This window comes from Eptatretus burgeri, chromosome 5 (assembly GCF_056783735.1).
Source record: "Eptatretus burgeri isolate ZD-2024b chromosome 5, Ebu_testis_v1, whole genome shotgun sequence".
NCBI lineage: Eukaryota > Metazoa > Chordata > Myxini > Myxiniformes > Myxinidae > Eptatretus > Eptatretus burgeri.
Window position 1 is genome coordinate 51,338,165 of NC_140965.1, and position 14,799 is coordinate 51,352,963.

The 14,799-nt window shown below is 41.3% G+C and overlaps 1 protein-coding gene across 3 annotated transcripts in view; it reads right to left on the reverse strand.

Moving 5' to 3' along the window:
- Positions 1 to 14,799, reverse strand: part of LAMA2 (laminin subunit alpha 2) — a 413,990-nt gene that overhangs the window by 166,245 nt on the left and 232,946 nt on the right. For 2 of the 3 annotated variants that reach the window (XM_085881857.1, XM_085881855.1), the window contains 4 exons: positions 12,465 to 12,655; positions 6,912 to 7,054; positions 5,366 to 5,464; positions 456 to 567 (listed from right to left, as the gene is read on the reverse strand). In XM_085881857.1, coding sequence (XP_085737983.1) covers positions 456 to 567; positions 5,366 to 5,464; positions 6,912 to 7,054; positions 12,465 to 12,655 — 545 coding nt within the window. The remainder of the gene's footprint in view (positions 1 to 455; positions 568 to 5,365; positions 5,465 to 6,911; positions 7,055 to 12,464; positions 12,656 to 14,799) is intronic. The other variant, XM_085881856.1, reaches the window with a different exon arrangement.

Genomic DNA, 14,799 nt, shown 5'->3' on the forward strand with positions numbered 1-14,799 from the left:
CTTCAAATAACAATATGCATGTAGTTGGAAAAAGTACATGAGAGGGTTGAGGTTCAAAAGGGTACAAAAACCACACACAACCAACTTGAGGTTTTGACCAACAATATGACCAACATGACCAACAATTAAGACAAAGGTTCAGAAGGTGCAACATTTCAGCTACAGAATAGCCTTAATCAGGTACAAAAGACAGGTTATGTGTGCTCAGGTACTAAATACACCAACTGCAGTGGCTAAGGATGTCTGATTTTAATGCAGGCAATTATGTTGCTCCACCCAATTGTGAAGGCATTGAAGGTCTCCGTTGTCCTTGATTTAGATTGTAGATCTTTCTTTAACTGGAATGTTTGACTTTCAGGGCCTTTATCCATTTTGGCAAAACTTTGAGTTGGGCTGTTGTGTTTATGATTTATGAGTTACCATTTTAAGAAGTCGGATGTGGTGACAAAGCTTACCTTGTGCACTTTTTCCGGCAATTGTGATCATTCCTTTTACCTCCAAAGCACGTAGCAATGTTCTGTTGGAATCTCTATCTGCTTGCTCACCATCAGCATAGACACGTACTGTCTGTACAATTAAAGAGCACAACAGGTTTTGAAAATTAATGAGAAAGGTGGGAAAAATATTTTAACAAAACAAAACTGAAACAAACTAGAAAGGCACTCGGTATAGTGCATTGTCTCGCCTTGTGTGCTCATTCTGAACAAAATACCATTGTTAACTGAACAGTGAACATGCTACTATTATGACCCCCTGCTATTATGGCCCAGATCAATACACACATCACCCATGCACCCTATTATATCACATAGTTTATTGGCATGGGTAATGACATCATAAACTTAATTATTCACTCACATCGGGGCATAGATCAGACAGATGAAGTTTCACATTTTTCGGATAAGGATTTCAATTCAACCAATTATGGCTGGAATTCCTTTTCACTGATGATGTCATCGTTATCATGCTATATCCACCATGGGGAGTTGATGACATCTGCCAGGTTTGAATTTTTTTTGTTGAGTAGTTTCAGCCAAAATGATGTCTAATGTTTATTCCTTTAATTCAATAGAGATGTCATACCATGCGACCTATGATGTCAGAGTTAGCAATATAACATTGTCCATTGGGAGTCACTCCTATGTTTAAAGTCTTGCATCAATCAGACAAGCGGTTGTAGAGAAAACCATTTTAAAAGTGACACACACACACACACACACACACACACACACACACACACACACACACACACACACACACACACACACACACACACACACACACACACACACACACACACACACACACACACACACTTTCGCATCCCCTTTCAGGTGAGACTAAATATTGTATCTACAATCGTGAACATATAAAAATGATATTTCCACTTACAAGCAGATATTTATAGTTTAATTGCGATTTTTTGTAGTCTTAACAGAGAGGCAGGTGTTGATTTGGAGTAATTTGCAATTAAGCTGGTCGTCATATTTGCAAACATATAAATAATCCTCTAAAAGACTATAATAGTGGATCACAAATGTTGATACTATGGTAGTATAGCAAGTGTATAAATTCCATAGATAGGGTCATTGTGGGGCTGAGAATATTGCCTTCTATCAATTATCTTATAATTCTTCTTCTTTTAGTATGCAGCGCATGGCTGTAGGTAGCATCACTTGGTGATGGTGCCACTGTGCCACTGATGCAGTGCCCCCTGTATGACCAGGAATTTTGGAATTTGGCCAAGATGCAGGCAAAAAGCTCACCTTCTCTTCACCAATGACATCGTGGGATTTTGCCTTTTATAAGTAAAAGTAAAAACTCTCGTTCTATAACTACCATGGATTCACAGCAACAATATCTCAAAATGCACAGGAAATGGTGTGCTTCTATGTTTACAATATTGTTTGTTGTTTTGTATTTCGTGCAATGTTATTGTTTCATACTATGTGCCATTCATTAGTTTGGGGCTGGAAGGATGGCCTTGAGGTACACACACCTGCTTCTAAGCTGTCGAACTTGGGTTTGAATCTTGATCCAGCTATAAACTGTCATCCGTTGCTTCACAGGCAAGTTAAGTCATCAATGTGTGTGCTGTCCCTTGGATGGATGTTAAACTGGGTGTCCTGTTTGCCAGCATTAGTTGGTGGTCGTTAAAGATCCCACGGTGTCCTTCGTGAAAAGTAGGAGAGCTATCGCCAGCACTCTGACCAAATTTCAAATCTTGTCCACGATTTAGCCTTACACAAATAAACTACATCGGCAGCATCGATGCTCTGTATAGAGTTTGGTTTATGATGTGATCATTCGTTTTGGCATCAGTGTCTCAGAGTATGCACAATTGGGCCATGTCATTCACAAGTTGGCTGGACAGATCTGATGGTCAACTGGAGCATGCGTGGCTAGAAATTTGGTAATTTGTCAGAGTGCTGGGGATAATTCACCTCCACTTCATTGAAAGAGACTGAGGGATCTCCAACGTCCACCAGAAAATCCTGGCAGATCGGTCTCCAGCTTAATGTCTCATCTGCCAGAGGCACACTCTCTGTTCTGAGATGCACCAGTCAAAGAATTGAGACTCAAACCCAGACAGTGAGGCCGAGAATCAAACAAAGACCATACAGCTCAAATGTAAGTGAGCTCCCTAGGGTGTTTCATTTTTTCTGAAGTGCAATAATTTTATCAGCACAGGTTTGCCTTTGAACCTTTCTTATAAAAAGTGCTTCATGCAAAATCTTAGCGAAATGGGACCGTGTTAACAGGTCGCACACTTTTGAATGGTATGTTGACATTTTTTAGTAGCGTCTTGCGTAGCGAACGCTGCTCATAGAGAGCTCGGCATTGTTCATCTTCTTCTTGTTCTTCTTTTTGTGAAGACAAAACCTTAATCTCTTGGCCTCAGCTCTTGTATAGACAAGATCCGGATCTCCTTAAATACTGAGCACATGTACGGTGCCTTTTGAGAGCGTCTATCATGAACTTTTAAATATTGTTACGAATTTGGAATTCAATTGCACACAACATACAGGTTCCCTTAATCAGTTATGTCTATAATTGCATATCGATATGTCGATAGCAATACCGATATGTCGATAGCAGATACCGTTCTTCGGCTGCTGGACACGTATCAGATTGCTGACAAGATCATCGGTCTCTCATTTGATACGACTGCGTCCAACAGTGGCATGATTAGCGGAGCCTGCACCATAATTGAACAGTCCCTTGGAAGACCTCTTCTTTGGCTGGCAGGCCCACATCACATTCACGAGGTGGTACTGAAGAACACCTATGAACTCCTCTTCGGCTCTCCCCCAGGTCCCGACATTCCCCTCTTCAAACGATTCCGAGGAAAATGGGACGTCTTGGACAAGACATCTGCCGGTACCCTCAGCGACGAACAACCCCTGGATGAGTGGAGCGAATCACAAAGGCTGAAGATGATAGACTTCCTCAGGAGAGTCATTCATGATGCAGCCCACTCAAGAGAGGATTATCTTGAACTCCTTCAGCTCTCTCTTCTCTACCTCGGAGGATGGAGCGGAGATCTGCCTCGATTTAGGGCCCCTGGAGTCTTCCATCAGGCGAGATGGATGGCAAAGGCTATTTATATCCTGAAGATTGCCCTGTTTTTGCAACAACTGGAGCTGACGAGTTCGGAAAAACGCGGATTCTGACGACTGGCCCGTTTTGTCAGTCTCATTTACGTCAGATTCTGGCATGAGGCAGCTGTCCCAAACTGTGCACCGAAGAATGACCTGGAGTTCTTAGCGATTCTCTAGGTGTTTGTGGATAGAGAACTCGGGTCAACGGCAGAGAAGGCCCTCCAAAGGCACCTCCGGTACCTCTCAGAGCAAGGAGTGGCCCTAGCCTTCTTCGACGAACGAGTGTCTCCCGATGACCGGGCGGCCATGGTCAAGAACCTAAGCCGTCCAGCAACCTCGAAAGCACTCAACAGACTTGAAAAGAAGAACTTCACTCTCCCTGACGGTCTTTCCAAATTGGTAACAGGGCGAACACTAGAGGCCATTGGGATCTTTGCTGGGAGGATGGTCACTACCCATAACATGGAAGATGATTTGCAAGATCCACGAACTCGAGCCACCGTCTGAAGCCTGCAGGTCACCAATGATGCAGCAGAGAGAGGAGTGGCACTGATACAAAAACTCCAAGCCCGAACCGAAGACGAGCAGCAGAAGCAGTTCCTCCTCAAGGTTGTTCATCATGACCGCAAGACCGTCAAGAGAACAAAGGCTGGAGTGACTGCTAAGTTCCCTCCTGCTCCTTGAGCCCAACGATTTGATTGCCCTGCTCTACTTGCATAATTGTTCTACATTTCTTTTTCATAAATTTTTTTGTTAATTTTCAGTTCAATAAACGTTCGTTGCAATTTTTTGTCTTCTCCTCCATTTGATTTTTTCGAAGTTTCACTTGAAATGTGGAACCTTGTCCAACTGTGGGACAAGTAAATATTGACGAATCAAACCAAATATTTGCCTAAAATATTTATGGGTCATAAGAAACAAGGGGACACCCCTTCTGACAATTTTCAACAAATTTCATTTTTTTTACCACCATGAGTGAAACACCCTCGAGCTCCCTCTTGCGCCATCATATTAGACATTTTGCGAAATGGAACATTCCTTTTAATAATAAAAATATGCTTGTATGTGTGTATTGTTTTTTTTGTTTTTTTTAAACCAGTAATGCAACCTCACGCAAAAATAGCATTCCTTTCCTGTAGTAATTCTCTGCAGACAACTGCAGTATATGAGTGTACAACTTTCATATACTATAGTTCTAACTGTAGCATTTTTGCCTGGGCTCATGAAATTAGCTTGAACCAACATCACATGTAAGAAAAGCATAATATTAAAGAATGGACAAATTAACATCGCATATGTGATTGTGCACTACTCAGATCGGAATGCCAAACAGCCAACACAAAGCTCTGTCACTTCAATTTGTACATATATACGTGTGCACATACGTTATTGTTTCATTAAGTTTTGGATATTTTGGTTGGTGGTGCTTTTTCCATGGTAGCATTTTAGTGCCCATCCCAAGTTGCTTTGTGGGCCGTAATAGTCAACCGCAATGTGTGGGCTTGGTGTCACTTCTTGAATAGACCATATGGGCAGGCAGATTATCTCCTCCCTGAAGAACGTTAATGGAACAGCTCATTGTCAACCAACAATCCGATAATAGCAAGGTAATTCACTTGAAATGAGCTCAGTTTGTGTTTGTGATGATGAGCAATATGATGATGGTGAATGGTGTGGTTGGGATGCAGAATGGTGTGAAGACATAAACATTGTGTTTGTAATAAAGAATGATGTGGTTGTAATGATGAACTTGGAAACTTCACCCTGTTCAGGAGTTCATCAAGTTCTCCAACCAAGTTCTGCAGGTTGTCTTTCGCAAGGTCCATGAGGCGGTTGGGATTTCTTTGTGGTGATAAGTGATGCTGCAGAAAGCCAAGAAGGAACAAGTGTTTCATATCATCAGAAAGTAAATTGCATTTTTACGTAGATATTGAGACTGAGTGGGAAATAACTTGCAATACATCACATATATTCTGGAAACGGAGACATAGACCGAATTGTTTGTGTAGAGGACAATAAACCTACACAGTGCACGCATATGAAAGATGTGCGGATTATGAAACAAAACAAATAATTTTCAGGGGTTTCTTTTAACTGTCTTAGACTGGCTCATGGAGGACTTTTACATATTACGAATATTGTAAGACAAGGACATTCAGAGACAAGTCCAGTGTTGGCTTAGTGGTTAGGGTGGCTGGCTTAGGATCTTCGGGTCCCGAGTTTGAGCTCCGTTAGCTGCTGAATTAACACCAGGTGGGGTTGAGTTAGCCAGTCATCCTTCCGAGGTCAGCAAAATGAGTACCATTGTACTGGTAGAGGGGCACAGCATCAGCGGCACAGCCACACTTCCAAGAAATGGTAGCTACATGGCAGCCAAGCTGCCATATGCAAGAACAGAACAGATTCAGCAACTTCCTGCAGTTCAACAAGATTTAAAAGGAAATCTAGATACATCACTGTACTTTAATATAAAATACAATGAGATTTGTAGAGAATGCACAAATCAAAACTATATCAAGAATTTTGAAGTTGGGATACCACTCCCATCATCGGGGTATACAGTACGTGCTCATGTGGAAATGCCAAAACGGTCCATAATTAACACCAAGCAGGTAATGAAAGAAGAATAAAGAAAGAAGAGAAGGGATTTGAACTCAATCTTCATTGCTCACCAAAAATCAAGTTCATGAAAAGATCATTGTCAACTATCTTCTCGGGCTTTGGTCGATTTCAACAGAAGTGACTTTTCCTTTGTCCACCTACAGCTCATTATCAACTCTCATTGATGTTACTTTTGTGCATTTTTCATGTCCGCTTAGTGTCCTCCTTCTGTCGGCTCTTTAACTTGCCACCTTATGGTTATATTTACTTATTATTCATACAAAAGCAATGTGCAAGGAAGAGTGAGAAGTTTTTGTTGTTCAGCTCTTCCATGAGCCTTGACATCTTATATATTATTTCCGAGTTTGTGGTTTCGTGTCGCGCTATCTTCGACTTTGTTCTGCGCTCGAGTAACGTGATATTCGGCTTACATTATCTCAAAGACCATATGAGGTGCATGGTAAAAAAAAAGTAAATAAAATGGTTCTGAAACAGTGAAATCGTATTCCACTTACTGCATTAAAGTAAAATTACTACTGATACTCTGCATCAGTTCCTTTCTCAAACACACCCACCCCAACATGTCGCGCAGAGCGCGGGTTATGCTCGTATGTATAAAAACAAAATCGGCATCCAAGTGCTTTAATATATTCCAGGAAAAATTAAGAGGAAATGAAAAAGCCAATGACCACAATAACTAATCCTCACTTTGAGAGCATGTGTGGTATTTTCCGTGGTAGAAAGGAAAGCATAAGGTGCTGGAATTTTTCCTGTGAGGTTAACAGTCGCCACCATCCCAAGTGCAGTGTCGAGATCATTGAGGAGAACCCCGGTGCAGTCGTCATCACAAGCTGAGGATTACATACATGTAAGGATCAAGTGAGTTGGTCAAGCACACTTATCTTGTTTTGCATTCAGCCCATAATCTTATCTCATGTAACAACCTTTTCATGCGTCATCGTACTGCTTCAGGACATAGTTTCCAGATGAATTTTACGTCAAAGAAAGCCATCATTCATATTGGATATAGCAAATCTGCACCTGATAGGCTACTCAGTTTTGACAGGTAACAAAAATCCAAAATGTCACAGTTTGACTGTAATAATTTAAATACAACAGTTATGGTTAACAATAAAACTCAAGTGTTAGTTTTATACACATTTGGTGTTTTTACAAGCAGAGGCAATCAAAACAAACAGAGTTGAATAAATAAATATTTAAAAAACGTATACAAAGGCGGCAAAAGAAATCAATGATCGATATGATCTCTTTTGGTCTTTGTAGCCAGAAGTATTAATTCAAACCATGCCAAATATAACAAAAGCATCATTCCTCGGCAAAGCCTTTAGGCCTGGTTAATCCGCGATGAGCACACAATATTAGGGACCATATCACATGGAGGCAGCAATAAACATACAGTTCCTGCAAGGTGGAGATACACAAAAGGTCCATGGTTGCCATTAACATATTTTCTGCAAAAAGGAATCGGGAGAGAAATGTAAGAAATACCAGAGAGTTGGTGTCAAAGCCACCCAATGCTCACCTGTTTATACATTTATCGTATTTTTAAAAGACTAGTCTAATAATATTTTTTTTTATAAAGTATTGCAGTGAAGTCTGATCCAAATAATTTTAAAGCAATATATGTATTTGTATATTGTAATCAGTAAAAAAAATAGTGTGGTAGATAAAAACATTAGAAAGGAAATAACTTGCACCAAAAACGTTAACATTTTCACGCTCACGCTGACGCTCACGCTCACGCCGGGGGTATCGCTATAGCTCTCTGTTCTTCGAACAGGCGAGCTAAAATAATTGCGATGTATTTTCACTGTAAATGATGTCCTTTTATTTTGCAGGTATAGATAATAAAATGAACAGCCTGGTGTGTTGGCGTAGTGGTTAGGGCAGCGGCTTGGGATCCAAAATGTCCTGAGTTCAAGCCCCGTTGGGCCACTGAATTGATACACCAGGGGGTTGAATCAGCCTGTCATCCTTCCGAGGTCGGCGAAATGAGTACCAGTATACTGGGCCGGTGTATACCCCGGTTAAAATAGGTGTACCATATCCCTGTGTCGTAAGAGGCGACCAGGGTTGTGTCAGGAAGGGCATCTGGCGTAAAACATGTGCCAAATCACTATGCGGATCATACGGATGATCCGCTGTGGCGACCCCGAACGGGAGCAGCCGAAAGGAGAAGAAGAAGATAATAAAATGAACAACAAAAGGTACTGAAAGTGAAAACAAATAAAACTAGAGGGGGAGCACTCGGTAGAGAGCAAAACCTCTGCCGCCAATACTGCTAGGTCACTCAAGTGAACCTGATATCCTATTCATTCAATTTGACGTCAACAGTGCTCACAGAGTTATAGTTTGCAACTTTCCCTTTTACTTTTAACTTTTACATATTCAATTCATTCATCATAACTAGATTCCTTGAGACAGAAATTGATTTTACGTGGGTATATCCACCTGAAGTTCCAAAATCAGCCGCAATTATAATTTTGGCTTTTTTTTGTTGGAAATCACTTCTAACATGTAGAAATGCAAAAAAAAAAAATCGAAATTTTGTTGAAAAAAAAAGTTGCAAATTTTTTTCTCTCTCTAAGAATTTTTTTTTGGGGGGGGGGCGGGGGTTGGAAATCACTTAAAACATGTAGAAATGCAAAAAAAAAAAATTCAAATATTTTTTCAAAATGGCCACCATAGCGGCCATATTGGATTTTGGACCAAGTCCAAAATCTAATGGCATGATCCTTGGACGATACCTAATCCCCCCACCAAGTTTCGTCGAAATCCGTCGAGGAGTTTTCCGTAATACTGTTCACAAACAAACAAACAAACAAACAAACAGAAAGGGGTGAAAACAGTAACCTCCGATCTTCGATGGCGGACGTTAACTAGAACAGCGATCGGTAGAGCGCATACCTTCACCAGGTTGAACAGTTTACGTTGTGCAGCCCACTGAGAGGCCAGATCTTCATCGGGACCTTAATCAAAATCTAAACGGCTTGTTCTTGTCACCGACCCAACGTAACCACCAGTTTTGTCTGAATCCATCTACAACTTTTAACGATATTGTGCTATATATCATTTTTGGCCCAATCGCTCAATGGTGAAGAATCACTTAAAAAAATTATCGTATCGAGATCCGGATATGGATGTTCACCAAAAATCGAATCAATTAGTCCTTGTCACGCATCCAACCTGCCCACCAAATTTTATCCCAATCTGTTCACATCTTTTTGTGATATCCTGTGCCCAAACAAGCAAACAAACAAACAGACAGACAGATAGGGGTGAAAACATAACCTCCGCCCATCTTCATAAGATGAATTAAACATAAACTCACGAAGATAAAAAGCTGATGATAAAAATTAGTGAAAGAAGAATGACTGGATATGAATGACTCTGGAATATGCTTTAAACCTACACATACTCCTATTGTTATGTACAGGTTGAAATATCAAATAACACCTCCACGATAAATGCGGTCACCTTTCACAAAATGTGGCATCAAACAGAATCGAGTTGTTGATAACACTGAACAACAAATTTCAAAATTTTTTTTTTTACTGGAGATGTGTAAAGTGATTAAGACTAATTTGGGTACGCTGATTTCAAAAATCATAACCGTTTTGCTGTATCACGTCAGGATTTTCAGGAACAGAAATATTCCCATTGCCCAGAAGTCAGGATTTCAATGAAATTTACATATGTCTTTAACATGTCTATTTTGTACAATTGTTGTTAACTTGTGTTATATTTCTTTCTTTCAGATAAAGATGAGTAGGCGTTCCTGTACCAATCATCCTGACAACTTCTGTTATGTCTGTGGTCGGTATACCAAAAAAGATCAACAGCGAAGTATATCTACAGCAGTGAAAATGAAGGCCGCCTACTTTCACTACTTCGGGTGTAAGGTGGGGACCAAGAACAGAGCTGGGCACCACACATCTGCTGCACAAGCTGTCACACAACCTTGACTCAGTGGTTGGTGGGCAAGCGCGCGAGCATGCCATTTGCGGTGCCCATGATATGGCGTGAGCCGCAGAATCATCATGATGATTGTTATTTCTGCTGCACAAGCATCGCCGGCTTCAACAAGAAGAATAAAGGTCACATCAAGTACGCTGACTGCGTCTCTGCTCGTAAACCTGTGCCTCATGATGACGAGAACCCCGTTCCAACACCTCCAGCTGATCAGAACATAGCTGTAAGCAGTGGTGAAGAGGATGGTGATGATGAACCTTTTGAACCCGACACTCAAGAATCACACCTTCTGAACCAAGGAGACTTAAATGATCTTGTAAGAGATCTCTCGCTGTCAAAGGCGAAGGCAGAGCTGCTTGGATCAAGGCTGCAGCAGTGGAATCTACTTGAACCTAACACCAAGATATCCTTGTTCAGAGCACGTCACAGAGACATGGCTGAGTTCTTTGAGATGGAAGACACGATGACATTCTGCAGTGACATCAACGGTCTGTTGAAAGAACTTGGGTGTGATCACGATCCTGCAGACTGGCGCCTCTTCATTGACTCGGGGAAGAACAGCTTGAAGGCTGTTTTGCTCCACAATGGCAACGAGAAACCATCAGTCCCACTGGCTCACGCGTTCGGCATGACAGAGACCTATGAGACTATGCGGCAGCTGCTTGATTCCATCAAGTACAATGACTTCAACTGGCACATCTGCGGAGACTTGAAAGTGGTGGCGCTGTTGTTAGGGCTGCAGTCAGGCTACACGAAATACATGTCCTTCCTTTGTCTCTGGGATAGCAGAGACGACAAGAATCACTGGACGAAGAAAGATTGGGAAGAGCGAAAAGAGCATGTACCTGGTCGACACAACGTGAAGCATGTCGCCCTTGTCGACCCAGCCAAGGTTTTCCTTCCACCACTCCACATAAAGCTCGGCTTGATGAAAAGTTTTGTACGGGCAATGGATCTGAATGGGCGTGGGTTTTTATACCTCAAGGAAAAGTTTGGCAACACCTTGTCGGAGGCAAAGATCAAGGCTGGTGTCTTTGTTGGACCGCAAATCCGACAGATTATGAAGGACGAAACTTTTCTGACAACTCTAAACCCCAAAGAGCTGGCAGCGTGGAGGAGCTTCAAAGCTGTGACGGACAACTTCTTGGGGAACGAGCGCGCGGACAACTATGAAGAAATAGTGCAGCAGCTGCTGGAGTCCTTCAGGAAACTTGGCTCCAGGATGTCCCTGAAAATCCATTTCCTACACCAGCACCTGAACTTCTTCCCTGACAACTTGGGAGCAGTCTCGGACGAGCACGGCGAGCGATTCCACCAAGAGATTTCACTCATGGAGACGCGTTACCAAGGGCGGCACAACCCGAACATGATGGGCGATTTCTGCTGGTTCCTGCATCGTGAAACTGACACAGAGCAGCACAAACGCAAAGCCAAATGCCTAAAGCATTTTTAATTACATTCTAGTGGAGTTTTTCTGTAATTTCTATAATTTTGAAGCATTCATGATGAAATAAATGAATAAATGAATTTTTGTAAATTTCATTGAAATCCTGACTTCTAGGCAATGGGAATATTTCTGTTACTGAAAATCCTGACGTGATACAGCAAAACGGTTATGATTTTTGAAATCAGCGTACCCAAATTAGTCTAAATCACTTTACACATCTCCAATAAAAAATTTTTGTTGTTCAGTGTTTTCAGGAAGATACAATTCTCTTTGTGTTTGTGCAAAATGGATTAAAAGTATCCTGAGGGATCATCAGTGCCTGCGTTCCATTCCTCAACCTAAAAATTCGGTTTGAGGAATGTCTTCTTAAGGCAAGTTGTAATTAATCAACAGCAAGTAAAAGTGGATTTTTATGCAGCTAACCACCTTCATGTGCTTTGGCATCCTGCACCATTATTTGTGATTTTCTAGCATATAGTTTAGTTAAATTCAATCGCAGTTTTTGGACAAGCTGTTACCGTTCAAACCGCTTATGGCAATCAATGTCGTAGGTGGGCATATTTCGTGAAAAATATCACATCTAAAAGAATATTCCCATGAGACTCGAATGGGTTTCAGAAGCTTTGAGTTGAAATCCTAAAAGCGCCTATTTATAGTTAGATTTCAATCCATGAGTCCAGTAACCATTTAATCTCGTCCATGATTCCTAACTCTGAGACATAAAAAATAATAACTTCAGCAGCACAAATGGAAATCATAATATTAAAGGGAGTGTTAGAGAAAACAACAGTGTTCCAGAGTTATTGTTGGTAAGTACGTACAAACACAACGGTGACCATGTAGAACGTGCCGAGGCATGCATTTATCGCAGATTCGACCCGTCAGGCCTGGTCGACACACACACTGGCCCAAGCGGCCTTCACACAGTTCGTGCACTGCACCGGGCCCACACGCACAGGGTTGGCAAGAGCCCCCAATGACTTCTGGTTGTCCGAAGTATCCAGGAGAACACCTGTGCAGCAAAATAATGTGATGTAAGTGAGTCCGTTACTAATATGCCAAATCAAAATCATCATATTATGGAAAAAAAGCATATCCAAGCAATAAATGTGTTACATGGATAAAATAAAAATTGTACCATCGTATAATCGAAATAGTTTGGGTGTTCTTTATTCAAAGGGTGTTCTTTGTCTTCTGTGATCTTACCTCAGAAGACATCGATTTATTACGTCTGCAAATAAGGCAGAATTTACAAAATTATCCAACTCCCACATGCTTCAGACATGCCTTTTCCATTTGTTTGATCTCCTCCCGATTTTTTTCCTAACTTCATATGTATATTATCAGATATATATATATATATATATATATATATATATATATATATATATATATATATATATATATATATATATACATACATATACACATAATTAATGTCGTTTTCAGACTGAAGACGAACGACTGAATACGAACGACTGAAGACAAATGTCATGACATCACTGCCATAACGGGCATACTGTCTGTGGCTCCCTGAAAAGCTATCTCACAGCAGTATTGATGACACATGGAATTTCAGATGCTGTTACAAGTGCATGGAAGCACGCAGTCACTGACTGGTTTCAACCTCATTAGGGCATCATGAGGATAACATAGCATAGGCGTGACGTGAGTGGCAGGAAGAAGAGGAGGGCATAGGAGACAGGTGATCAGAAAGAACGGGGAAGCAGCTCGTAGCAAGTAGGAGCGCATGAGTTCAGAGAAGGAACGCACGAGTGCGGAGTGAGGGACGCACGCGGTCGAGAGTACATAGCTAGGAGATGGCCTGCTGAAACAGGGCTTTATGGATGGCTTTCCTTTGACGCATGAAGAAGGTGGCACGATTCTCGTATTCGTGCTGAAGCAAAATGGCTCGTGTACCGAGCAAGATGTTGCCACTGACTCTTGGCTGGTTGCATTTGACAGACCTCGGAATCTCGTGGATGTCGCCGAAGGGAATGGCACAATTCTGCAATGAGCGTATCGGCAGGCATGATAGAGGAAGAATCTGCACTACAGTCGGTGAGCTTTGGTGTTGAATACCGCTCACAAATTGCCTGACGAACATTCCCGCTGTGAGAGAGCAACCTGGCACCATTTTGCGCGCATCAACACGTGTAAATAGAAGTACCTCGAATTCACGTTCCACAAAGACCATCTCTGGACCAAGCTAAGTGCCAGAATAAAGGAAGGATTTGCTTTTATTTAGTTTCCCTTTTTCCATATTTAAGTCTGTGTGAAGAGGCACCTCAATACAGACTTTATTTTATCTCGCATATAATTATATTCTGATTATCGTCCTTTGAAAATATTTGCTATTTTTTAAATTAAATCCCATGTTTATTTTAAGTTGCTGTGTCTGTGTATTTGTTGTGAGGTTCGAGTATAACCCCCCTGTGCTGTGCTTCCCCGTGCCTCCATTGCTCCACCATTGCACTTCACCCTTCCCGTGCGTTATAATCTCCGAGGATCAACATGTCCGCCTCCTGTTAAGGAACCACTCGGCTATCCAGGTTTGGCAGTGTTAACCGCCCGTCACCACAAATTGGGTCGGGTGTATTAACGTTAATCATCAGCATCGCGACTACATATATATATATATATATATATATATATATATATATATATATATATATATATATATATATATATATATATATATATATATATGAAGAAGTCAAAGAAGGTGCTTTCCAACCAAAAGTAAAAAAACTAACGGAGATAGACTCCGTTAATTTAAGCAAAAAGAGTGAGAGCAGATCCGGTCTCAAGTAACATTTTGCCGGCTTCGCAGCTGCTTATGAGTCCATTGTGCCTGAGTCTATTCAGTCTACACACAAACGAACAGCGCGCGTGCACGCACACACACACACACACACACACACACACGATATACACAATAAAAAGTGGTAGCATATGCCCCATTTCAATGGACTACGCCTAAGATGCTTGATAATAATGACTGGTGATGTGATGCCATGTCGCAAAGTAGGTGTCTTATGAGGAACTGTAATGGTGAATGCATTCCCTTCACAACATGCAAAATAATCCCAATGACTTCACAATGTTCAGTGGCATATAATAAGTGAGAGTCATGATGCATCTTCAGCACTAGTC